Here is a 27,607-nt window from a genome sequence, read left to right on the forward strand (position 1 = left end):
TTGGATGTTATTGACACCTGAGATGCAGAGTCCTTCCTACTCTACCCACCCACCAACATCTACGCTTCACATCTGGTTGTTATTCCAGTGGACTATTGAGGGATTCTTGTGTTTACAAAACTGCCACTTTCAAGATGAAATCCTGGTTAAATTGTGCCTGCTGCAAAAAGACCCAAACATATTATTCAAGAAAGGAAAGGTAACTTATTTTATTCTTCCCGGTTCTGGCATATGATGTGAAACATCAAATCTATTTCTCTTCACAGAGATGCAGCTGGACCTTCTGAGTATTTCACATTTATCTGTTATAATCTTAATACACGGAAATTGCCCCCCATGTCTGCATGACAAAAACTTCATTTCAGACAGACTGTTTGAGGAAGTGCATTACGATTTCTTGACGTGACGTACATTCGGCCAATTCTTGAGGAGAATGGAGTCTAGAGTGTGAAGAAGTGGCCCGACCCGAAGCGTCTCCCGTCCACAGCCTCCACAGATGTTGCCTGACCAGCTGAATTCCACTAGCACTTTGTGTTTCGCTCAGGATTCCATCATCTGCATTTGCTTCTACCTCGGCCTATTCTTGTCCTGGTAACACATTGCCAGGAAATAATTTCCGGCACCTCAGAAAAATATCCCAGGACAGTACTTAGATTTTTCCCAGGCAGTCACTCAATGTGGGTAAGAAGTACGACCAGCTTACATGAAGTAAGATCTCAGCAAAGCAATGAGATGGAATCCCTTCTTTACATGACAGTCGGAGCTACTGACCTGCTAAACATACGGGGCGACAGGAATGTGTAATCCTGCTCCCTCGCCCCAAATGGTGAAGGTACTGAGGATAATTGGAGCGATGCAGAATTTTGATGCATCAGGGCTACCAAAGATTAAATGCAAACGAAGTGCAGATCGGCTGTCACCTCGCTGACGCGTGCGAACGAGGGACTGACCGCCAGGCGCAGGGCTAAGGTGCCGATTTGTCATTCACTCCAGCAACAGGTTTAATGGCACAACGTCAGGTGCATCAGCACGCCGCCACTATTCAGTATGCTTGCAGTATATACCTGCCAGTGACACCAGTGACTTCAACTTACATATTTCTATAGAAAATATTCGCCCGCCTTCACAGAAGATGGTTAACAGTGCACCATTTTAAGTCTCCACTAAGTTGGAACAAACTTTGGTACTCTGCTGGCGAACAAGCAGCTGAACTGGCTTTGGTCCAACAGAGTTGTCTCATTCTGAAATCATTGACAAACTTGCGGAAAACTTCAAAACCGAAGAAAGACGGGGAAAAGGATCGAAAGAGCGGAGGGAAGCTAAACCGTTCTTGTTTGTTGAAAGAGGCGATGAGCAGACAGTAGCGAGTCGGGGTTGGCAGCGGGTTTGGAGCGCCTGGTGGCGGAAGGGGAAAGGGGCGGAGGAGGAGGAGCAATGCGGGCGGGTGACGCGACCGCCCAGAAAGTTACTCCGAGTTCCAATGTCGGCAACATTGTAGCGGCCGTGGCCGCCGGCGCCCCGCAACTCGCCCTCCCCTGGACTCCACTGCCGCAACTCGCCCTCTCTCCCTCCCCTGGACTCCACTGCCGCAACTCGCCCTCCCTGGACTCAAGTACCGAAACTCGCCCTCCCTGGACTCCACCACCGCAACTCCCTCCACTCTACCCCAGCCGGCTTCTATGAGGAGTGTAACTCTGAGGGAGCTGCCGAGAGATGGGAGCCAGCCGGCTTTGGAGGCACTTTTGGGGTGTGCTGGTGGTGGCTGCTGTCTGTGCAGGTCAGTGGGTGAGAGAAGTTGGAGCTGGGACGGTGGGTTTGTTGAGCTGGGGAGGAGGGGGGGAGAGAGGCAACAAATCTGAATCGGTTGCGGAGCAGGTAAAGCGTGCCTGTGAAGGAGGTGGAAGCCCGGCCTCACGCCAGCCCCGTGCCCGGCTCCCTGCCTCTCTCGTCCCTCCTCTCGACAAACTTTCTGACAGACTTCCAGAACGCGGGCTCCAAGTGAACGATGGAGAAGGGTGGTGGGGGGGTGGTGGAAGACGGATCGGGGTCTCAACCTGTATCGAGCCCGCGGAAGAGCATGCGCGAGCGTGCACGCACTTCAAATAGAAACTTTAAAACTTTTTTCTGTTCAGATGCCCGGGATTTTGGGCAGCGATTTTCTATCCTCCACTGTTTCCATTACTATTCCCTCCACTCTTTCCCTTACCCAGAGACTCTCATTCACTCCAGCCAACCCTTTCAACACCGCCGCCCCCCCCCCCCCCCCCCCCAGTCTTAAAAAAAAAACTAGTTACAACTTTTAACCAACTAAAATAAATTTCCTCGCTGGATTGATTCTCCATTTTAAAACTCTGCCACAGACCCGAGAGAAAAAAAAAAATCAGTTTTGAGGAGTGTTGTTGAAGCGGAGTTGGTACCAACTCTAAACTTCCATGCACTTTTCCCCGCTGTTTTTCTGTTAAACTGCGTGGATTTCCCCCCCCCCCGCAGTCTCGGTACTATTTGTACGACGAAGGATAATTTAAAAAGTATGCACAGCGGTTTCACATCTGGATCGGGTCTGTGCCGGATTGCGGGGGTTTCTCCGCCCCCTCCCCTCTTCGTGGTTTTCTTTCTTTTGAAAAATGAAAACATTTTTTTAAAACTTGGACGAGTAGTATCGTAAATGTCAGGAAGGGAACTGAAAAGATCACACGGTGGAAGTGACAATGTGGAAACTTTTTTTAGTCAAAAGACTGGTGATTCATATTTACATCCAACGGGTGTGTTAAACCCTGGGTTTTTTCCTCAGAATAGCCACGGCAGCAGTTTCTGTCACTGTTTGTCTGGGGAGAAATCCATTCATTAGTTGTGATCTTAAAAATAACATGCAACAGACGAAAATTTGTTTAATAGAGTTCGCAGAGAAAGTTTCTGCGAACTGTTTAATAGAGTTCGCAGAGAAAGTTTCATCTTGTTCTTGTACGTTGGGATAACATCTGTTTTTTAAGAAAAGTTTTGAAGTTCATGGTGTGGGCTGCGTCGGTTTGGTGCGCTGCAACGCTATTGATTCGACACACACACACACACATACACACATGACACACGCATGCAGCCACACTGATTTCACTTTGTTAAAGCGTGAGCGCTCCCTGAGTTTGAAGTTGTTATTCGGTGTTACTCTTTTAAACCGTGTTTTAAAACTAAAATAACCATTTGCGGAAACTCCCTAGGTCTTGCTAGTAAACGCTCCATTCAGTGCAAAATAAAAAGAACCTTGTCTCCATGTAGCCTTATTACATCATTGGAGTGTCTTGTGGCACTTCACATGATGGTTTTCTTTGAAGTTTCGTCACTGTTGTTATACATGCTTGTCTTTGGACTAGATTTATTTGTGCTCCAAAATAAACCAGTCTTGAGTTGAGGATTGTGTATCATGAATAGTTGTTAACTGAATGAGAGCTGGAGTCTGGTTTAAGGTGGAGTGGGTAAGCAGATGTTCTAACCAGTTCTGTGGACTGGGCAGAGATTCAATGATACTTTACTGTCACATGTACCTGGGTACAGTGAAATGCTTTGTTTTGTGTACAACCAGGTAAAGTCATGGAGCAGACCTCACCTCAGCAGCACACAAGTGGCGCCAACAAAGTCACAAAAATGTTGGCCGAACAGTCTTATCTACTGCCTGCAGCGCACCCCCCCCCCCCCCCCCCCCCCCCCCCCCGCCCGCCCACTGTGGCCTTTGCAATTCTGCTCCCTAAAGCCCAAAAACTAGTTACTGGACTGAATTAACTGTTCAGCTATAATTCATACTGTACGGTATGTTGTATGCATGGGTTTACTTCACACAACCTGCTGACAATTGGTGGCAATGGTACATCAATGGATGTCTGATCCCATTGGAGACTGGAATGTGATGTGACACTTGCTAGAGAAGGATAATTGGTTAAGTGGGTCTTGCCCGCATCTGAGAAACTCATAAGTGTCAATAGACAATAAAGAACTAAGATGAAAAATGTAAACTTGCACACTAAGCATCCCGTCAATAGCGGCACGGGTAAGAATAGTAAAACTTGTTACTCTGCTGCCAAATTGATGGGGGCTTTCCCCAATGCACCATTGCAGGAAATGGTAGTGGGATGTTTGTCCCCTGTTATACTGAGTGAGGTAAATTATATTCAATGGGTTACAGGAAATATAATAACATTTGTCATTTCTACTTGATACAAAGGAAATGTTAAAATGCCTCCTTATATATTTTTTAATTGCACTGAGACAAGTGTGAAGAGATTGTGTTCATTGCTGTGCTGAGTATTTGTACAGTGATTGGGCTATACTTTGTCTGCTGCTCATGGTACTCGGGCTACAATTTGATTGTACTTTGAAGGCTGTGCCCAACACAGGCAATTACTGCATCGCAATTACAGGCATGTGGTGCTGCAAACTAGGAGCGACAGTTGACACTGAGTATGGGCTGGAGAGGCCAAATGGATAATGTTGAGAATTTTATTTCTCAAATGCTGATTCCCTCACCGGTTTCAGATGTTCTGTTACTTGACCCGGCCCCTTATCGTGGCTTAAAGTAACTTGGGTGTCTTGTTGAGATGCACGTGCTGCAGTACTTGCAAATGCATGGACTAAAGGCAGAAATAGCCAAGTCTGTCATTGAACTAAGGAATGGGTTGGAGAGATATTGGGTTCTGGCACCACACTTGGGGATAATAGACTTTAACTTCAGAAGTTAGCTGAAGGCTGACTGCTGACAAGACAACCCAAACCTGCTCCCTCCTGCCTTCAGAAGATATTTGCTTCTGCTTTTTGTATCCCCTGTCCCGTGTCTGATTATCCCTTGTCAAAAATATTGCAGATTTATTTTCCAAAGTAATACCAATCTGGTAATTTCACCATAGGCTATCGCAACGACCAATTCACAGACATTTGAGGAAATAACACTGCACTCTCTTTAACTCTTAATTCCAAGTTGATTGGTACTCCTTTCTCCACCCTACCCCCCTCATCCACCTACTTAGGCTGTGGAAATAGACCTTCTATGAAACTAAGAGAATGTCTGGATTTAGAATGAAATTGTTCTTGTTTCATCTGCAGTTTGTTTCTGTTTTGACATCACAACCTGGATGATTCAGTTCCAGAGTGGTCATTGTCTTTCTGATCTGTTGATTAGAAGGTGTGGATCAGAAACCTGCAAACCAAATAACTAATTTCTTCCTTCAAATTTGTCCAAAAACATTGTCCTAACAGCTACGATTGTATAGCACAGCTACTTCAATAATGGGATAGGGGAATGTTTTCTTGACATTCCCTACTATATGCTACTGGTTTGTGAGGATATTAGATTTACAATTTCAATCCCTTCTGTACGTCACTTGTATGAAATGCATTTTAACTGTACACAACCAGATGCTGAAGAAGAGCCCTGACCCAAAACGCCACGTGTTCTCCAGAGATGCTGCCTGACCTGCCGAGTTACTCCAGCACTGATCAATTTTGTAAACTAGCACCTGTAGCTTTTTCTATTGACACCCAGATTCCCCTGTCTATAGTCATGTGCTGAGACACAAATCATTCCCACTCCCTCACTTCACTATGTTAGACACTTTTCCTCTGTATACTTTCAAACCAGTATACATTTCTGCCTCAGTTTTACATGAGGATTCACCATGTTATATATTTGCCTGTTTTATAAGATTGAAACGGGATACAGGCTGGTGCTAGGGTAGTGATTCAAATAGTCTTGTAGTCCAAAGTGCATGCAGCAGCTCTTCCAAATAGCTTTTTGATATGGTGGTCGGGATTATCAGCCGAGCTCTACAGTGTTATACAGGAACAGATCGGTGGGGAGCAGAAATGTACACTTGCATCCCGTGCTGGATGTGGACATGGATCTGCTCTTATTCCTGACATACACGCTGGCCTCGGACCCATGATCATATCTTTGACTCGAGACCGAACCAAACCCTTGATTTCAGGCCCAGCTTTGAGGAGTTGGGCAGATAGCAGAGATGTACTCAGCAGGTAAGGGGTGCCTTAGTATTTTGGAGATGGTTAACAATAAATCTAATTATGTTCTTGGTGTAATAAAACAACTTCTGTAATTTTAATGGCTGAGTTGCTGTGACGAGTGGGGTGTATCCACAGGGATATTGTGAGTTATGTTTTGAAAGACAAAGAACTACGAGGGTGCAGTAAACCTAGTGAATACACCCTAATGGATAGGGAGGCAAGGAAGCCAAATGCCTTGTAAAAGTGGGACAGTCATGTTGCAAATGTAGAAAACCTTAGTTAGGCTACATTTGAAATAATGTGCAGCTTTAGTCCTGCATTGCCAGAGAATATGGAGGGGTAGCAGAGGGGGTTTACCAGGATTCTGCCTGGATTGGAAGGTATTAGTTGTAAGGAGAGGTTGGATAAACCTGGATGGTTTTCTCTGGAGCATCGGAGGCTGAGGGGTGACGTGATGGAAATGTATAAAATTATGAGGTATAGATATGGTAAATGGTATTTTTTTTCCCAAGGGTGGAGATTGTCATACAGCATGGAAACGGGTCCTGTCCCAATTTCGCCATGCCAACCAAGATGCCCCGTCAAAGCTTGTCCCATGTGCTGCATTTGGCTCGTATCTCTCTAAATATGTCGTAGCCTAGCCATGTACCTGTCCAAGTCTCACTTAAATGCTGTTATATCTGCCTCTACTACCTCCTCCTCAACCTGGTTCCATGCACCCACACCTTCTGAGTCAAAGTTGCCCCTAGGGTTCATATTAAATCTTTTGAATTGTGAGACGATTCATGAAGATTCATTTTACCTCCAAGGAAGTTACGAGGCACAGATCATTGCGGCATGTTATAATTTCAGTGGCTGAGAGTTTTGGTCCAGTTTCCAGTTCTTTCTAAGGACTTGCCATAAGTCCTGCTTCAAAGTGCTCAGTATATACCAAAGTTATATCCTGAAAGAACTATTAATCAGCATCTGATTGAGCCGGTACCTAATCTGCCACTGGATGAATAATGATGAGGACTGTTTACATTTGCTGACACATAAACTGTCTTGTGGGGCAACATTGTTCTTGCAGTACAAGTTCCCTCAAGTGTCTAAGCCATTTCATATAAAGTTACAGGTCACGGAAGTATGGTATGGAAACATGTCCTTTGCCACCAGTTTACACCAGTCCTACCTAACCCAGTTTATTTCTTAAATCACCCCCCCCCCCCCCCCCCCCCAAATCACACCCCAATTTCAGCACTTGCTTGCATACCCGGGTCAATGTACAGCAACCTATCAGTTATTTGCGACGGGTTGAAACTGGAGCACCTTGGATAAACTAGTGCAGTCACAGGAAGAATGAACATAGTGCTGGTGGGCTGGAGCAGTGAGGTGCAGCTTTGTAAGCTGCCTCACAGTGCCTATATCTGTAAGTAACCTGCAACAGAGTTCGAGGAGCAAAATGCCAGTCGTAAATGTAGGTTACAATTAAGAGTAAGATTCCCAATATTAGCTGCAGTCACCATTTACCCGTGAGCCCTTGAACATGGACATGGTGGCATAGCTATCTCAGAGCTGCTATCTTAGAGCACCAGGGCCCCAGGTTCAATCCTGACTTTAGGTGCTATCTGTGTGGAGTTTGCATATTCTGCATTCCAATTTTCCTCCAAGTGCTCCAATTTCTTTCCAAATCCTGGAGATGTGTGGGTATGTAGGTTCATTTGCCTCGGTAAAATTCCCTCTAGTGTATAAATAATAAGTAAATCTGAGATTTGTATGAACAGGTGATTAATGGTCAACGTGGACCTGGTGGGCCGACGGGCCTGTTTCCAAGCTGTATCTCTCAGCTAAACATTGATATGTCTGCTTTCTTTGGCAAGAAGGGGTGTTGCATTTTAAAATGAAACTTGAGGATAAACTGCCTTGCTTCTAACATTGTTTTTGTTTGAGTCTTGATGATCTGTTTTTTGCATATTGGTGAGGGATTTTGATCAACAGACACTCTGGTTCTTTGCATTCCTCGTCTCTTTCTCGTTTTCCCACACTAAGTGCTTTTGTGTAAACCTGAGCAGAAAGTCCCAGGCTAAAACTAAGGAAATAGTGACAGCATCTGTCCTTTGTAAGCTGGAAGTCTGGCCAGTTGGGAAAGTGTTCAGTGTTGGTCTGCTGGAACTTTGGAAAATATTATCTACTTTTGAAACCAGCTTTTGTTTTTTTGTATTCCTGACAGCTTAGTCTCTGGGCTTTGCTGATAAACTCCTTTAGGAAGTTGGAACGAGGCAGGATCCTAGGAAAGAATGAGGTGTGAAGGAGGAAAAAGATTTGTGAGGAATGGTGAATGCTGTTGAGTCCCGTGCTAAAGTTATTTGCTCTAATACCTATCTCAAAATTGCATGATCGCACCGCTCAACTTCAAACCACCAAAATTGTTTGTATATAATGCTTAAATGAATCAGCAGGTAAATGAAGTGATTAATATTGTGCTGAGCCATTCAGACCAGGAAGGATTCCAAATGCATGCTGTCAGTAAATGGATCTTGGCTGGACAATGTATGCTACCATAAGACAGAGTGCCCTTGGGTTAGGGAGGTGCAGCACGCCCTCTCAGGATAACTAACGCTCTAATGTACATTTTAAGTTGTTTTTTTTGGCCATATCCTCCCGTGGCTTTGTTCTCTGGCGGTGGCAATCCTCAGAATAATTTGGGGAGTGTGGAGTATGCCAGCACGGGTCAGGGGGGAGGTGAGGCAGGGCTGAGAGCATTGCTCAAACAAAAGTAGGATTTTTGAAAGAGTTCCAGAGGTAACTGAAGTGGATACAGTTGATGCAATCAAGAAATAGGTAGAGCAGAAACTACTTCAAATGTAGTTTAAAGTTTCGCACTGGTTTAACAATGTGTTTGCTGCCAGTTCAACAATGAAGGCCATGACGGTGTGATTGCTGATAGTGATTCTGCCAACTGGGGTGCAGAGGTAGAGTTGCTGCTTTAAAGCACCAGGGACCTTGTTTTGTTCCTGACTTCGGGTGCTGTCCTCGTGGAATTTGTATGTTCTCCCCGTGACTGCGTAGGCTTTCCCTGGGAGATCCAGATTCCTCCCATGTTCCAAAGACACCCGGTTTGCAGGTTGATTGGCTTTGGTATAAATTGTCCCTAGTGTGTTGGATTGTGTTTTAGTGTCTGGGGATTGCTGGTCAGTGTGCACTCAGTGGGCCGAAGGGCCAGTTTCTGTGCTGTATCTCTAAACTATAAATTTGGATTGTGGGTGAAATCAGAGTTTATGTTGCTGATGGTCAGGAGCTGACTCAAGGGTGCAACTATGTCAGTGAAGTGCAAATGTGATTTTGTATTGATTGTGATTTCCTGCATGGTCAGATCACTTGGCATTACTCTTGGCTGAAATTGCAATATGAATAATGACTACTGCACCTGGAGAAGGCAAAATGGGTTAAAACATTTTGCATTGTGCAATTAAATTGTCTGATTACATGTATAATTTCCCGGTATTGAACATATAATAATGTTAGAACCAAACACTTTTGATGGAGTTATTTGAAGTTCAGTTTGATGCTTAGTGTCAGGTGGCTTCAATTAATTTTGGTGCATTGTCTGTATTTTTGATTGGGGTGCAGTGACACCAAGTGGCAAGTTTATTACAGCAGCATTTGAATGGAACTGTCATATTCTCTTGCTCAAAATGGCTACTACGTTAGTTAGTTAGTTAATGTGGTCATGAGCCAGGTAAACGGGTTCCCAGCACAATTGCTGTTTTGTTTTGTATGGGGATGGTTAATTGAAGGGAGAAACAACACTTTGCATTATTACTGATTTATTGTGATAAGACCACACAATTGCCTGAGCTCAATCACAGTAAAGACAGGTTTGTATTCCCAGTTTCAGGAATGTTGATTGCCTTTTTGACTAATTTTGCCCTCCAGGTTGGAAAGTTAACTAGCTGCTGAACCTTGTGCCAAGTTTGTAGGTGAGTACAAGAATCTGGAAGCGAGTTGATGAAAAGTGCTGAGAATCAAATAATAATAATAATAATACATTTTATTTATGGGCGCCTTTCAAGAGTCTCAAGGACACCTTACAAAAATTTAGCAGGTAGAGGAAAAACATGTAAGGGGAATGAAATAAATAGTAGAGACATGACTAGTACACAAAGTAAAGACAGAATATAATTCAAAACACAATATGAGGGAATTAATGCACAGACGAAAAGGGAGGGGGACGTGGGGCTAAGGATAGGCAGAGGTGAAGAGATGGGTCTTGAGGCGGGACTGGAAGATGGTGAGGCACAAGGAATTGCGGATCAGTTGGGGGAGGGAGTTCCAGAGCCTGGGAGCTGCCCTGGGGAAGGCTCTGACCCCAAAACTGCGGAGGTTGGACTTGTGGATGGAGAGGGGACCGGCTGATGTGGATCTGAGGGACCGTGAGGGTTGGTAGGGGGAGAGGAGGTCAGTGAGATATGGGGGGCGCCAGATGGTGGAGGGCTTTGTAGGTGAGGATCAGGATTTTGTAGGTGATCCGGTGGGAGATGGGAAGCCAGTGAAGTTGTTTGAGGACTGGAGTGATGTGATGCCAGGATTTGGTGTGGGTGATGAGTCGGGCGGCTGCGTCCTGGACCAGTTGGAGTCGGTTGATGTAGGTGGAGTGATCCCAAGGAGAAGTGAGTTGCAATAGTCCAGTCGGGAGGAGATGAAGGCATGGATGAATCTTTCAGCAGCGGGAGGTGTGAGAGAAGGTCTGAGTTTGGCGATGTTGCGGAGATGAAAGAAGGAGGTTTTAATGACATGGCGGATGTGAGGAATCAAAGATCACGCCAAGGTTGCGGGCCTTGGGAGATGGGGAGCCAGTGGTGCCGTCGATGGTGAGAGTGGGGTTATTGATTTTGCTGAGTGTGGCTTTGGAGCCTATGAGGAGGAATTCTGTCTTATTGCTGTTGAGTTTGAGGAAGTTATGTTGCATCCAGGTTTTTATAGCTGACAAACAGGAGTTGATATGGGAGAGGGGGGGGGTTGTGGGGGGATTTGGTGCCGAGGTAGATCTGGGTGTCATCTGCGTAACAGTGGAAGTCCAGGTTGAAGTGGCAGAGTATCTGACCAAGGGGGAGGATGTAGATGATGAAGAGGAGGGGACCGAGTACGGAGCCTTGGGGAACGCCTTGAGTGACTGTGGCTGTAGCAGAGGTGTGGTTGTGGAGAGAGATGAAGTGGGATCTGTTGGAAAGGTGGGAACGGAGCCAGCTGAGTGCAGAGCCTTCAATGCCGAGGTCCTTGAGTCAAAGGGGAGTAGTGGTAAAATAAATTGCTTGATGGTTGGTGTGGACGTGTGGGCTGAAAGGCTTGTTTCTGTGGCAAATTTATCTGACAAATTGGTAAACGACTAATCATTTTTGGGTGTTATGGTGTTATACGATTGAATGCCTCTTGTTATATAGTTATTGACATTCAGTGCTGGTGTAGCACACTATTTCTTCAGTTATGGCATGTGGATGTTACTGGCAGGTCAGGCTTTGATTTCGCCATGTCCAGTGTCCATGAGTAGCTGGTGGCAGTGAGCTGCTGTTTGAAACTGCTGTGTTCTCTACAACGAAGGGTTATGGGTTTGACATCGTTCTGCATTCCTGTCCCTCCCGCTGACCATTTGTCTATGGCTTTAAATTGTTCTGAGCTTTTCTTTGACTGCACTTTATGGAGGAAAATTCCATAGGACGGCACAGTGGTGCAGTGGTAGAGCTGCTGCCATTCAGCCCCAAAGACCCCGGTTCAACACTGACATTGGGTGCTGTATGTAGTGCTCCAGTTTCCTCCCACATTTCAAGAGACGCTGGTTTGTAGGTTAATTGGCCGGTTAAATTGTCCCTGCTGCGTAGGATAGTGTTAGTGTACGGGGTGATTGCTGGTCGGCGTGGATTTGTTTGGCCAAAGGGCCTGTTTCTGTGCTGTATCTCTAAAGGCTCGCAACGCAGGAAAAACAATTCACCTCTTTGAATGGATGACACCCAGTTTTAGGACCTCCCTCAAAAGGAATTTCAACCCCTTAAAATTTCAGTCAGATCCCCTTGCACTTTCCTGAACTTGAGTGGATACAAGTACAGCCTGTTCAAGCTTTCCCCCAATGATGAACTGCCCATTCCAGATATTAGACAAGATACTTGTAAATAATAGTTGAGACTTAAGGAAAAACTGTTGGTGCTGCCTTTTCCATGTACGTAGCTCTTGACCCTGATCATCAGTGGTAAAGGTTTGGTTGTGCTCTAAAACGAGTAAGGAATGGTGTCCGACCAAGAGTCAAGGTTGGAGAGGTATCCTCGAGGTAGCTGTGGAAGTCGATGAGTTTGTAGTAGATGTCATTGGATAGTCTGTCCCCTGTAATGGAGATTGATAAAGGGAAGAGAAGTGTCAGAAATTGTCCAAGTGCTTTTGAGGGCAAGGTGTAAGTTTGTAATAAAATTGAAATCTGTCAGTTCTGCACGAGGCAGCCACAATGTAGTCGTCAGTGCAGCGGAGAAAATTAGTGGATGGTGCCATTGTACATCTGGAACAAGGACTGTTCAACATAACCAACAAAAGGCCAGGCATAGTTGGGTCCCATGTGAGAGGAGTGTGATGCTTCAGGGGAACACATTGTGTTTCAGTTCAAGGAAGAACTGGAGGGCCCTGAGGTCTACTCTTTTCCAGGAGTAGAGGGTATGGATGTCCATGACAAACAAGAGGTGATGTGGGCCAAGGAGTTGAAAGTCATTGAAGTGGTGAAGAGCATGTGAGGTGTACTGCATGTAGATGGGAAGCGATTGGCCAAAGGGAGATGGAAGGGAATCAAAGTATTCGGCCATGGGTGTGGTGGAGCAGGTGCAGGCAGAAACAAGGGCAGTTCTGCTTGAGATGGCAGGGGTGAGTCTGCCAGACTACAGTCCAGGCACTGGAATTGATGACAGTATTGGGGTTAGAACTGACTGTGGAGGGATGCACCTTCGGTGGGGGTGAGATTGGAGTAGGTAAGGGGAGAGCAAATGTCAAGTCAACACAGTCGGTATCACAGCGGCAGATGGAGATTAAAAGATCGAGAAAGGTGTAAGTCTGACGGGGGTGACGAGGGGGAGTGTTGTGGGTGGGATAAGGACCCATTACTGAGGTGTGGGGACTTCTTGCCATAGAAATGGCGACAGAAGATCTCCACAGGATGGTGGGCTCAAAACTGAGGTGTTGGTGCAGCGGTACAAATTTAAGGCCTCTGCTGAAAGAATTAATTAACTGTATAGAATATTCTACTTTGCAAAACACTACTTCGGAAAGTATAATGAGACCATGGTGAGGGTGCAGAAGAGATTTGCCGCACGTCTTTGGTTGTAATAGGAAACCAAGCTATTTACAGAAGAACATGTGGCAGGTGTTTTGACAGGTGTTCCAAGTTGAGGAATTTTGACCAGGTAGTCCAGGAAGTACTACTTCCACTGGCTGGTGAGATGAAAATTTGTCTATAAATTTAATGTCTCGGGAAAGCATTTTAGAAAGGTCTGTTTTTAGGGCAGTGGTTGAAGGTAGCCATGTTCTTCGAAGCGAATGCCTGTGAAATTGTTTTGGTGGAAATAGCTTGCCCAAAACCGACGGTCTATTTTGTCTGTTTGGTCTGCTCCTGTGTTTATGCCTTGCATGACTCTCCTCCTCCTGATTTTGTCTTAATTAACCAGCTTTTTCTTTTCTGGCTGGTGGATTATTTAGTCTTCATATTGGTGGCAAGGGCGGGATAGCTAATTGACCAGTATCATGTGAATGAAGCCGATAACCACTGGAACTTGGACCGTCAAAACAATTCCCACTATGCTAAAATGCAAATTCAAGGCTTTCAAGGAGGAGGATCCCATACTATACAAGGATCTACGTATCATTTCTGCTGGAGTATCAGAGTGAATGAATTCCAGAACAAGTTGGAGGCTCAATTCAACCAAGAGGGTGGCAATTCAACATGGTTGACATGGTGATCCAGAATGTGTAAAAGCTTTAATTTACTTTATTAAGCATCTGAGAGAATTTGGCATGTTCACGACGTTTCCCTTGAGCATCTTCATTTGTACTGTTGAGATTATTCTGTCAGGATGCATCTCGGCCTTCTGTAGCAACTACTCTACTATTGATGGTCTAAACCTGCAAAGTGATGAACACAGCCCAGTCCATCACAGGCTTGTCACTTGCATCCATCCATCAGGTCCATCTTCATGGTGCATTGTATCAGGAAAGTTGGAAATATTGTCAAGGATGCCTGCCACACTGGCTACTCTCCTTTCTTTTGCCTTCTGGGAGAATATATAGGAGCTTAAAAGTTCAGATATCCAGATTTATGAACAGCTTCTTCCCTGCTATGATCTCATTTCTGAACCAGTCACCTCAATCAAGAATGCTGTCATACACTCTTAACTCCAATTCATTTGGTTCATCCGTCATTGTACCTCTATTTCTTTTGTACTAAGACAGATGGCACTTTAATCTTGTACAATTCTGCTGTTTACCACGTATTTATTGTTGCATTTATCTTTTTAGCATTTATGCTGTTTACCATGTGAATGAGGAGTTTCCTTGCACTCTGGTGTATATGACAACAAACTGGCCTGATGTGATCTGTTGTCGTTTGTCTTGTTGCCAATAGTTGCTCTCTGGTATTTGTCTGGAATTTCTCTGGGAAATGGCATTTTCTTAAGGAGAGGCTTCATTTGTTTTGTGATGGTTGCTAAAATATTGCATCCCTCATATCTGCCAATAGAGCATGAAGTTTGCTTTCATGTGCAGAGATTTGATGAGTTAAACGCTTTGACATAGGAAAAATAATCATCTATTAATCTGCATGCAAGTATAGCCTTCAGTTTACTGAAATATTATCCATGAATTGCAAGGGTATCTAAAATGAGCATCAACTGAATTATTTCAAGTCAATTTGTTTCTAAAGGTGTATCATCTGAGTTAATTCAGCCTTTGATTCCTCTTATTTTGTTGGCTTCCAACTAGGACTTGCCAGTAATTAATTGGAGCCAGAGTATTCTAGTTTATCACTGTTCCTCCACCACTGACAATTCAAATCTTGGTATTTGATCAAGTTAAGGAACAGTGGTCTTTCATTTCATCAGTCTTAAATTATTGTTGATTTAGAGAATTGTAACTGGCATCTTTGCATGTCCAATTATATGAGCTGCCCCAACCTCAATGAGTTGTGTTGGCATCCATTCTCCCTGTGTATATTGGATGCTCAACTCTTCCTTCAGAACACCAGTTGTGTTTTGATGTCTCTTTGACCGAGCTGCTTATCTCCTATTAAACTGTTTTCCTTTTTTGACGTTTTAATTTTGACCCTTTTAAAATGTCGAGACATTGTTGGCATGGTTGATATGTGTTAATTGTGTGAACAAGGACAGTGTTGTCAAAGATAATTGACAGGACTAGCTGAAGCCAGCAATTGTACTGATCAATTTTTTTTTTTTAATTCATTTCCTAAAATGCTCGAGGTCCTATCTGCAACACTTGATGACTGCATGTAATCAAGATGTTACAACAGAGGATTTGTAACTGCACCGCATTTGGTTTGCTTTGTAGTTTTGGCCACAGGTGGTGGTTAAGCAGAGCATTTGCAAAGGCAAAGGCCTACTTCAATTAACTGGTTTCTGTACTTGAATGTCACTCTTGGTTTCTGGTGTACGGGTGTTGCTTTCAAATACTTCGAAGAGTTAAAGTGCTGAAACTGACAAGACCATACACTGAAATGTGTGAAGTGGCTTTAGATGTGTGGCTGGCCTTTTTCTTTTGGTTAACTTAAATTTGATGGATTGGACAGCCATAAGAAGGACCACTTGCTTCTTGTTATTTCCTCTCCCCCCCCCCCAAAGATGTAAATGTTCTTCGATTATGTTGACTATTTTCCCAAGCCTGGATGAACTGTGACCAAACCATGTTGTGATGCATCCTGATAGGATGCATTCTATGGGGCATTCACAAGTCTTTGGAGAAATGCTGAACTTCCTTGTTCTTCTGAGGAAGTAGAGGCATTGGTGTGTTTTCTTGGCCTAGCATCAATGTGTTCGTGTCCAATATTAATATCCATGGGGCAAACAAAGATCTGAATGAAATTCATGGAATAGTTTTTATATTGAATTGAATGCAAGCGCAGATATTTGCCATTGTGCCCCTCCCACTAGAGGTATTTATGTGGGGTGCAGACAATAGTTCTGATGTGTTGAACTTACTCATTACTTGAATGAGCAGATGTTTTGATGTTTTGATCATGTGTCTATTGTCTGGGAAGAAATGAGCCTTGTTAGGTGAATGGCATTGTCGCTTTCATAGATATTGTCAACTTGTTCTCAATGGACAATTCTGTCACAATAAAATTCTGCTCTGTATGAGTAGATAAATGTGTGGCCTCTAATTTATTTCCTTTGGTCTGCATTCTGAACAGTTAGGAAATGTGGTTGAGGCACCAAGAGAATTTGGAGCACCTAAAATCCAGGAATTGACCGTATAGAGTTTTGAGGTACACAAAAATGCTGGAGAAACTCAGCGGGTGCAGGAGCATCTATGGAGCGAAGGAAAGTTTTGAGGAAGTATTTCACTGCATATTGTGAAGTTTTTAAAAAAGTTTTATCTTTTTATGAATGTACGAAGAATATAAAAGAAGTTGACTTCAAAGCAATAGAACATTAAACGTTGTCATTTAATAGACAAAGTGAGGTTGATAATATTTTGGCAAAAATTTAAACAACTGGTAGACAAGTTGGAGGAAACTTATCAATTGTGACTTGGTTAGCAATCTGCCCTCCTTGTCCCACTGAGTCAACCACAAACATTGACCATCTATTCTAATTTCTCCCCATGTTTTTGGTCTCTCCATATTTTTGTCTACCCTCATCTGCACAAACACATGTGGTTTAGGGGCACATGTGTACGCAGCACATTTTCCAAATTTGCAACTGACGTGTATTGAACTGTGAGATGTACAGTATCTGCTGGTCTGTACGATGATGATGTTTGGCAAAAGAACGGGTAGGAACAGGAAGAAAAAATATTTCTGTGCAGTGAATGATTGGGATCATAGTTAGTAGATTGGATAAGTGTTTAAAATGAAGTTTTCAGGGATGAAACTCATTGAATTACTTGTTCATAGACCTGAGCCTGCACTGGCTCCAGCGGTTTTCATCCAAGATCCATCCATTTTGTGTAATCTCAAATTGTCCTACACAAATTTGCTCACAACAAAATCTTGGAATGTTGCCAAATAATGCGAACATTTGTTCAAACTTTATACCTGGCTGCTGAAGTTTCATTGCACACACCTAAACGACCAGTATACAAAATAAAGGAATTTGTTTTCATACCATTTCACTTGAGATAGGCGTCTGAACCAAAACACGTCTGGGTGATCAGGGGTGTGCTTTGCAATTGGCATCTTGCCTGCTCATTTAAAACCATTGGTATGACAAGTGTGTTCACAAGCGGTTTTAAACAAAAATTATTGTCACTGATTTTCTTGTATTTCTCAGCTGAAATTCTCAGTGAAATGAGCAATTACAATGTGTGGGTGGATAATGGGGGATTGGAGGAAGTCGGGAGACAGTGGGATGCACTAACTCCTGATGGCAAGCATTTGTTGGGAGCATAAAATTCTGGCACTGACAGTGGAATCTGTACATGTGACATCTGTTCCTGGGCAGTAGGATATTTGGATTCTTCATCCTCGCTGTGAAGGAGAGTGTGAGATGATCAAAATAAAAGATTGAGAACAGCTGGTCTTAAGAATTTGTTGTAGGCAGGACTTTTTGGTTTGTCTTAACAATTACTAGATCAAAGTGGCGGGTTTGAGGTTTCTTGGACATGACCTGGTTTGTGGGGTTGAATGATTTGTGTTCATGAAGTGGAACTCCTGAAAATTCCACCTGTCCCTGAGAAAAGCCGGTGCTCTCCCTCCTGGAGCTGAACCTTGCAACGTGCTGATAACATCAGTAACATGAGCTCTGAATGTAAATATAACACTGATTTGGAACTATAAAACTGATTGTAACTATATCTTCAAAAAGCACTTTAGTTTCAATGTTGTTTGATCTTGAGGCAGTGAATGAACATTTGCTTATTATTGAATGTAGAGATAGTAACAATGTATGCAGTTTTTTTACACTGTTTTTAGTTTTATGTGTATTTTGTTACAACTTTTTTTAAATGAAAAAGCTCTCCAAAATATGGAAAGATACAATGTATTCTACATGCTCCTACTGGGATTAAACAGTAATTATCTTTGTTGTCTCTTCCACTGATGGTAACTTGTGCAGGATTACAGGAGTTGTCAGTCCATTGGATAACAGTGTTTGTTTTAATTGAGTGGTGGGGTAGGTGGTAGGTCCCTCCTTCGACTTTGTGTATTTACCAGTTTGGGCTAGAAACATGCTCAGAGCATTTTAGAATAAATGGATAGTGATTGTCCTGGCCTGGCTAATATTGTTCTGATGCCGAGTACATTGCAAAAAGTGCACTTCCCACTCCACTTTTCAAAATGTTCTTAAATCCTTGCATTGCTCCAAAGTTAGACATACAGGGACATATACCTAAGTCTTTGGACTGTAACAAAAGTGAATGTTTGGCAGGATCATGCACATCATTCTGGGCATGCATCTTGTTTTCTGGCAGAGTAATGCCCCTGTCCTACTTAGGAAATCTGAACGGAAACCTCTGGAGACTTTGCAGGTGGTTGCTGGAGGTTGCAGGTGGTTGCTGGAGGTTGCAGGTAGGGAGACTGACAAAAACCTCTGGGAACCGCACGGAAACCTTGGGTGGGGCACAAAGTCTCCAGAGGTTTCCGTTCAGGTTTCCTAAGTGGGACAGGGGCATAACAATGCTGAAATGCTGCCCAATTACTTTCTGAAAATGGAACAGAAAGAAGGGTGGGAAGATGGACCACTGCTCTCTTTGTGACTCCCTGTGACCCAGAAAGTTGTAGCTTACATGTATTCAAGGCGAGAAGGGTTCTTGCTGTGATTTAATGAAAGTGTATGTTGGTGTTGACAGCTGTTTTGCTTTGGCACAACCAGAGGCAAAAAGGTATGGAACATCAGGGGTAGGGGAGTTGGAAATTGAAGATATCTTTCCTTAGAAACGTATTAAAAAAACGTGGTTTAGTAATAAGCAGTAAAACAACATGATGGCTCCCCTATCTCCTCCTGTTTTGCGTTTCACATGAAATCTGTTTGAAGTTTCAGTGAGGAAAGATGGATATTAAATGGAAGAAACTGTTGGTGACTTGTTTTACACATGTATCAGGAATCCAACCCATCAGGTTGAAGTGTAACAATGACATGCAAATTAGGCAATACAGGTCCAACAGGAAACGGTCATGAAACTAACGTCGAAAGTAACCCCACACTTCATTGTTGTTTAGCCACAAGAAACAGCAGATGTTGAAATCTTGAGTAAAACACAGCATTCTTATAATTTTTGTTTTGCTTCGTTATGATTTGGGTCACTTGTCACTGGATTAACGGGAGCAATTGTTACATAATGCTCCTGTTAAGCACATACCACAATATTTCAAAATGTTAAAAGATGCAATAAAGTCCTCGGAAAGTTAAAATGATTGGAGCATTTAATTGCCTTTTTCCTCTTTGATCCAATTAAAATTAAAAAAACATGAGTTGTATTTCATGAATATCAAATTAATCTGTTTTGTAGGTGGTAGAATTTGTGACGATTAGGTTTTAAAGCTGCATGTTTAAATAAATTCCTGCTAGTGAGAGGAAGAATTGCAAAAGCTTGTCGACAAATTTAATATCTTTTTGCACTGGTTTTAATATTGTTTTCTTTTCACTCAGCATTCCAGTGCCATGACTCGCCTCAACCCTGTGTGAATGGAGGAACTTGCTTAACTCGCCAAAATGGTATAGGAGGTTGTCGGTAAGTAAATCCCAGCTCCTGCATTTCATTGTTAATTGTTATTTACTTGCTTCATTTCTTCGGGTTGCTGCTGGTGATCTCACAATTTGTGTTTGCGTGTGTGTTCAATGTCAACCTAATTTAAAAAGGCGTATAAATAACTTCCATTTTGCAAGTTCTTGTGCTGCATTTTATAACCAAGCTTGAGGAATGCATTTGTTTATATGTGTCAATTGTGTGCAAGTGGAGTTGAGGAAAAGAATGATTCCTTTATCCTGCCCGAGATACAAATTTGAGCATGCAGGTATGTGGAATTTGGGGCTAGACTGCAAGATTTACTGCCAGAACCAGAGCATGCACCATAAGTTTCACCTAGCAACCATCTCGATGGGGCTCTGTCGAAACCTGGTTCTTGAAATCCTGGGTTATAAAATTTATTTTCAAGATGAAATTGCATCCTGGCCACTCACTGCCCGATCTCTGTAACCTCAAACCATACACTGGTCTTTCTTGCCTTTTTTTTTTTTTAATGTTTTAAAATTTTCTGTACGACAATTGTTGCGCTACTCTCCACTTCACAATTTATGCAATTTAACTTTGAAATATTTTCCAGAATGTGTTTCTTTTTTAAAACCAAGCAATGACTATAATCAATCTCAAACTCTGTAGACTTCTAGGGTTAACCTTTTCAATAATATCTCTCTTGCTACCTCTGGAATTTGTCCACTTCGCCTCCCCACTGCTACATTTGAGGTGCTCCTGGAATAGCACCTTGGGACCAGCTTAACAACTCATTTCTCTCATGTTAATAGTTTTTGGCCTATTTTATTACTATTAAGGAGAGGCTATGGTTGGGTATGTGAACATGGGGGTCAATTGGTGTACAGCAAACTTTGGCAACAAGAAAGATGAATGAGCTGGTCAGATTAGATTTCTGCATCTTATTGTACTCTGCCCGGGACATCAGCTGGCAGCCCTGCACAGCGAAAGAAAAGAGTCTGCTGGCGAGGCGTGCTGTTGCATGGAGCAAACGCCTAGGAATTGTGCAAGTGTTTACAGGGCTGAGGGCTGCATTCGCCCTGTAGGTAATGGATACTCCCTGAGATGGGTTGCATTGTTCCTGGGGAAACAGCGGATTGAATAGCAAGGTGGACTAGAGCACTGCTTAAGAAGTTTTATGTTTGAGCGACTGACTCTGTAGCCTTGTCCCCATTTAGTAATTAGTAGCTATGTAAGTCTTTGTAAATCGATCTGGATTTGTCTCCCTTTGTCACAGATAGGGTTGCGCAGTATCACGGGTAGGATTGTGCAGTGTCTCGACAGGCTGGTTGGTCTGGAGGAGCTGGCTGTGTGAACAAAATGAACCTCAATTTGGACTTTAAATTACCCCAGCCCCGTTCAACTTTTTTCTAGGTATTTCTATTATGATTTTTTTCCTACTGATGTCACTGAACAACGCTATGGAATAAGAATCCGTGGACAGCATGTCACACTCTCCACAACAAGAGTAGTTGCAATCGCACCAAATCAGAGTTTGTTCGTATGCTTCATTGCCAATGAGGTACTGTGAATTGTGGTGTTACTGTGACATGGGAAATATGGTAGCCAAGTGGTAGAATGTATATTCCCACAGCAGATCTGTGACAACGATCTGATTCTGTTTATCGTGGCGATGTCTGATCTGTAAATATTGGAAAGACTGGCATAGGCAACTCCAGTACTTGTCTTAACTGGGTGTACGGAATCTGAGAGGATGTTGTGGCTTCATTTCAACACCCATCCATTTTGACACTGCGTTTGACACTGAATCAAACTTTGCCATATGGGTTGAGGGCCTTGATTCTGTGCACGGGTTCCTGCAGTATTCACCTATGGCAACATGAATGTATTCTGGGGTGAACCTGGTCCATGTAAAATATTAGTGAATACAGCTTAATGTTTTTGGAGTAGATGGCTGCATTCATACATAGATTATTGGGGATACATTCACAACTCGCTGCAATTTAATGTCTTGGTTAGAGCTGTTGCCAAACCAAGCTGTCGTGCATCCCGATTTAGGATGCTTTCTATGGTGCAGCAAAAGAAGTTGAGAGTCATTGAAAACATGCCAGATTTCCTTGCTTTTCTGAGGAAGTAGAAGCGTCTGTGTGCTTTCTTGACCGTGGCTTCAATGTGGTTAACGCAGGACAAATTGTTAGTGAATTGCACCGAGGAACTTAACTCTCAACCATCTCTGCTTCAGCACAATGGATGCTGACTGGAGCCTATACACCACCTTAGTTCCTAAAGTCAATAACTGGCTGCTTTGTCTTGCTGACATTGAGGGAGAGGCTGTTGTCTTGACACTTTATTACTAAGCTCTCTATCTCATCCCTGTACTCTGCACGTCACTGGCACAGTTTGAAAGGCGACACTTTAAGGTGAGCCTCTTCAGACCAGGCTGTGCAAAACATGATTGAAGTGAAGGAGGAAAAAACAACTGATGTTGGTCTCTGGTAAATAATCTCTGGGAGAGATGATTTAATTGGACTGGAAACCTTATTGACACAGCAGACTGGAATGTTGCAGAGCAGACAAACCTCTGCCACTAAATATTTACTTATTCAATGTTAACACATCTCTGGCAGCTCTTGGTTTTTGTTTGTCACCCATTTTGTGACTTTTGTTTCATCCCTGCAGATTTTTTTAATGCCTTTCATTACCTTGGGGATTCCTGGTCCCTTTTTAGCGCTGGCAACCCATTTAGGGTGAGCAGGAGGGAATCGCTTGTCTGCCCTCTTGGTAACTGTGCTGCATCAGACATTTGATAGCTGCAGAGTGGGAAATGCAAGAATTGCAACCCGTTTCTCCTTCCCATACTTGTCCAAAGGGAATGTTGTTATGTATGCAGTTGGATAATGGACAGATTAATCCTTTCTCCCATCTGAGCCTTTTTGTTTGTTCGTCTTTCCTTTTCCTGAGGCACCAGGCAATGCACGGTTTTAGATCATTTGTAGCTGGCCCTGATTGGTCCTGGTCTTTCCTCATCTCCAGCTCTTCACCCCCACTAAAACACTGAAATTTGAGTGATCTTTGGTCAATTTTTCCACTTGATGAATGGAGCCATAATCTTGTCCCTTGTTGAGTAGATCAGGTTCGGGTCCTCGAAGGAAGGAGCGAGCCTCGTTTTCTTTTGTATTATGAATTGGTCCAATATTTTGACCTCATGGTAAGTGTTTAAGTTGCAGGAACAGAATTAGGACATTCGGTCCATCACTTCTAGTCCGCCGTTCAATAATAGCTGATCTATCTTTCCCCTCTCAAACCCATTCTCCTGCCTTCTCCCCATAATCCCTGACACCCGTACTAATCAGGAATCTGTCAATCTCCACCTTAAAGATTGACTTGCCCTCCACAACCTTGTGTGGCAAAGAATCCCACAGATTCACCACCCTCTGAAGGAATTCCTCCATCTCCTTTCTAAAGGTACTTCCTTTTATTCTGAGGCTCTGGTTTCTGTTCCTAGATTCTCCCACTCGTGGAAACATCCACTGCACATCTCGTACTCCTGCTGCAACCCAAGACCTGCAACGTTTCAGTTGATGGGTAATTGTGTTGGTGCACGTGCGTGCCCACATGAGCCAAGGTGGATTAGGCTGGGGCTTCCCCATGCTTTTCATATTATCTTGGTTTTGTTTACAATTGGACCCCTGTGGTCTTTAATAAAAACTGCACTCCTGTTGGCAGGCTTCAGCATTGAAAGCTTTGTGTGATGGAACATGAACAAATATTTTTAGGTATTAGATTGTGAAAGACTCTGCCACAATTGCTGTGACACTGCATGATCTTTTGAAATTTGCAGCCTGTAATTTGGGAAGTAAGCGAGGATGCCTGGGGTGCAAGAGGCTGCTTTTGTATGTTGAGAAGCTTTGTCGATTTGTTACTGCCGTGGAAACGTGTGTGAGGGGAGAGTTACATATTCAGTTTTTATTAAATCTACAATATATTAAATCTTAAGAGTGTGGCCACTACTAGTAAGGTGGCTTGGAGTGGGGACGGAGGTGATGGGGATTTGGGAGTTAAATTCCCTGATGTTCTACCTGCGTGAATTGCCTTTATTTTATGTTGATGAGCTGAAATGAAACATTGTGTTTACAAACCATTCAAAGAATGTTTCTCCATGATGTTATGAATGGAATGTAATTCTCTCATTCCGGTGCCCTTACGAATATGCTGAGGAAGGCAGGTAATTGAATACCAGCCTTTGGCAGATTAATTATGCATTCTTTGTCCTTCAAATCAAATGGAGAAAGCCTGCACAAATCAACAATGGTATCATAAATAAGGACCTGAAACTTTCACTGGTTTTGGTGTCAACAGTTCAGTAACTTTTGTGTTGATGACATGCAGTCTACTTGGTAATATTAATTTAACAAATCCTTCAGCATTGGGAGTTAAGTTATTTCTAGAATGTGTGGCACTTTATTTTGAAATATTTGCAACCACTTTAAGCTGGGAATTACCTTTGCAATTTACTGCTTACCTATTTAGCAAACTTGGGGGAAGCTGATCTATGCTTGTATCTGCAAGTGCAACAAGTGACAATGAAAGTGAATGACCAGTTCATGTTTGCAGCGACACACATGAGGGGTTGATCTTGGTGGGAACACATGGTCCTCGTCTTTGAATTGTGATGGGATGTAATCGAGTACAACCAAGTAAATTGCTCCTAGAGCAAAAAGATAGCTCCTTAATTGACTAAACTTGGACATGTTAGTGGAGTCGTTTAAAGTCTCACCAACCCCTTGTACAATGTCCCCATTGCAATAAAGGCCAAGATTCTTTTTGCCCTCTCATTTTAGTCAGAACCTCTCTGCCAGGAGGTTGGAGGAACAGCATCTCATATTTTGCTTGAGCAGCTTACAGCCCAGTGGTATTTCTCCCACTTCAGGTAGCCCCGACATTCCCTCTCTCTCTATCCCTCCCCCACCCAATTCGCACTAGTTTCTTATTTTCACCAGACAAACAGCCAACAATAGGCTGTTTCCTTTATCATTGTTACTTTTTTGCTTATCTTTCATTCATTGTTCTTTATCTCTCCACATCACTGTTTATATCTCTCATTTCCCTTATCCCTAACCAGTCTGAAGGAGGGTCTCGACCCGAAACATCACCCATTCCTTATCTCCAGAGATGCTGCCTGGCCCATTGAATTACTCGTTTTTTCACGATTCATTTTGCCTTCCCTTTTTATTTGTTATAACTACGTACCAATTTTGAGTCTCCTTTACATGGACATCTAGATTGCTCTGAGAGTTCCATTTAATATTCTACTTGTGTTTTTCCCACCTGCTTCCATTTGCTTAAACTTCTACCTATCTACTCAACTAATCTACCTCTTTTCACATATTTTCAGCATTTTCTGCACAGCTTGCTTTCTCACCTTTCTTTGCAGCCAAGCTTGCTGTGATACATTGCACTTGGTCCCTTCATCCACGTCGTAGATTTAAGAAGGTAAATAGTTGACGCCCAGCATGGATCCCCATGGCACCTGACTAGTTACAGCTTGTCAACCTCAAAATGGCACATTTATCCTAACGTTGCTCTATTTACCCAATCCTCCTTCCATGCTACACCCTTCCCCACCACCCTTGCTTGACTTGTTCACTTGTGTGCGCCTTTGCAGAATGCCCTCTGGAAAGATAAATACTCCACCTCCGCATGTTTCCCTTTATCTCTCCTACTCTTTACATTCTTAAAAAAAACACTAAAGAATTTGTTAAACACCAGTACCTTTTTAATCAGTATGTTTATTGTGCCTAATGGTTTTACGCTTTGTCAAATGTCCTGCTAATCATCTTTGATAATGCGTACTAACACTTTCCCAAGAACAGAGGTTAATCCTGCGGCTTTATATTTTGTTTTCTATCCTTGCCTTCCCTGAATGAGGACATTATACTTGCAAAGTTCCAAACTTTTCAAGATTGTTTGTGAACCCAGGCAATTTTGGGAGATTGCAACATATGTATTTACATGGCCCAGCTCGAGGAAGAAGACAATTGTGTCCAGGAAATATGTCAATCTTTAGTCCCATCAGATTTGCTAGTTTAATTTCACTCGTAATAATCATTGTTCCTTCCCTTGTATCTAAGGGCAGTCTACAGATCAACAAATTATTTGTTCAAAGTCTCTCCCATTTATTTGTTTGCCAGTAATCTAATCCTATAAGGGACCATTGGTTCCTTAGCTGCTGCTCTTCCTCCTTGTATCCTCCCCTTCCCCTCTTTACTGCCTTAAACGATGTGGGGAACAATCTCTCAGATGGGAGCAGTAGAAAGCAACACTAATTCATGGGCTGGGATCCAACTGGACCAAAAGAGAAACTTAAGAAGGAAAATGTTGCAGCGGTTTGTCTTCCCCCAAATGTCAAGATGTTTCTTCTACCAGGTTCTGAGATACCATTTACTCATGATTGTCAGACTCTCAGCATAGAAGAGGCAATGTAGATCCCTTCCAGTCGAAGTGACCTGCTGCAATTAGACTCCAGTTCCTAACCTTCCGACCTCCATCGCCCCAGCCCTCCACCGCCCCAGCTTCACCTGTTAAAATACAATGTTTCTGTTTCACTTGCATCATGATTTAGTGATCAATGTTTAAAAAATTAATGCCTTGAAAATGATTTGGACTTTTGAAAATGTGTGGGCATTGAAAACAATTAAAACATTCAAACACATGCAAGCAAAAAATTGCCATTTTCTCAGCTGCTTATTTTTCCCCATTTGAAAGGTATGAGTCTACTTTGAGATTAGTTGAGAGATACAGCGCGGAAACGGGTCCTTTGGGCCACCAGGTCCGTGCAGACCAGCGATCCCCGCACATTAACACTATCCTACACACACCAAGGACAATTTTTACATTTACCAAACCAATTTTACCTACCTACCTGTACGTCTTTGGAGTGTGGGAGAAAACCGAAGATCTCGGAGAAAACCCACACGGTCACGGGGTGAACGTACAAACTCCGTACAGACAGCACCCGTAGTTGGGATTGAACCAGAGGCTCCGGCGCTGTAAGGCAACAACTCTACCGCTGCGCCACTGTGCTGCCCTTCTACTTCTGGCACGTTAACCTTGCAGGTTCAGTGTGTGAATTGCTTGGCTCAGGAGATGGGAAATTTGCCAATGTTTGTGCTCATTTATCTCATCTACTGTATCCGCGGTTCTAGGTGTGGACTCGTATATTGGCGAGACCAAGCACAGACTAGGTGATCGCTTCGCTGAACAACTTTGCTCAATCTGCAATCTCCTGGTTGCCAAGCACTTTAATTCCCCTTCCCATTCCCATGCTGACCTTTCTGTCCTGGGCCTCTTCCACTGTCAGTGAAGCCAAACGCAAGTTGTAGGAACAGTACCTCATGTTGCACTAATTCGCAGACACCTAAAAAAACGTTGCCCCATCTGAACTTTGAGGCGCACAAGCATTTTGCTTGTCTGTACCACTTCTTTTAACTTTTTGCTGTTTTCTGTGGGATTATGAGTGGCGTTTGGGTTGTTTAGTAATTTCAATGTATCACTGCATGTCACAAGTCAAGAATGTACAGCTGGCTTGGGCATGTGCTATGCACGATTGTGTTTGGAAGTAATGAAAAGTATTTTAATTTGAGCAGTTCTAACAAAGGCTGTAATTGGAAATCTGGACCCCTTTAGTTTTCAAGCTATCAGCTGAAAAACATAAGAAAGTGAAGCA

General features: G+C 43.1%; 1 protein-coding gene across 1 annotated transcript in view; it reads left to right on the plus strand.

Moving 5' to 3' along the window:
- Positions 1-1,437: 1,437 nt before the first annotated feature.
- LOC116977693 (neurogenic locus notch homolog protein 2-like) overlaps positions 1,438-27,607 on the plus strand; it is a 168,446-nt gene continuing 142,276 nt past the window's right edge. Inside the window, exons 1-2 of the mRNA XM_033028368.1 lie at positions 1,438-1,777; positions 19,821-19,902. Coding sequence (XP_032884259.1) covers positions 1,714-1,777; positions 19,821-19,902 — 146 coding nt within the window. The 5' untranslated portion in view covers positions 1,438-1,713. The remainder of the gene's footprint in view (positions 1,778-19,820; positions 19,903-27,607) is intronic.

Source organism: Amblyraja radiata, chromosome 10 (genome assembly GCF_010909765.2).
Source record: "Amblyraja radiata isolate CabotCenter1 chromosome 10, sAmbRad1.1.pri, whole genome shotgun sequence".
Taxonomy (NCBI): Eukaryota; Metazoa; Chordata; class Chondrichthyes; order Rajiformes; family Rajidae; genus Amblyraja; species Amblyraja radiata.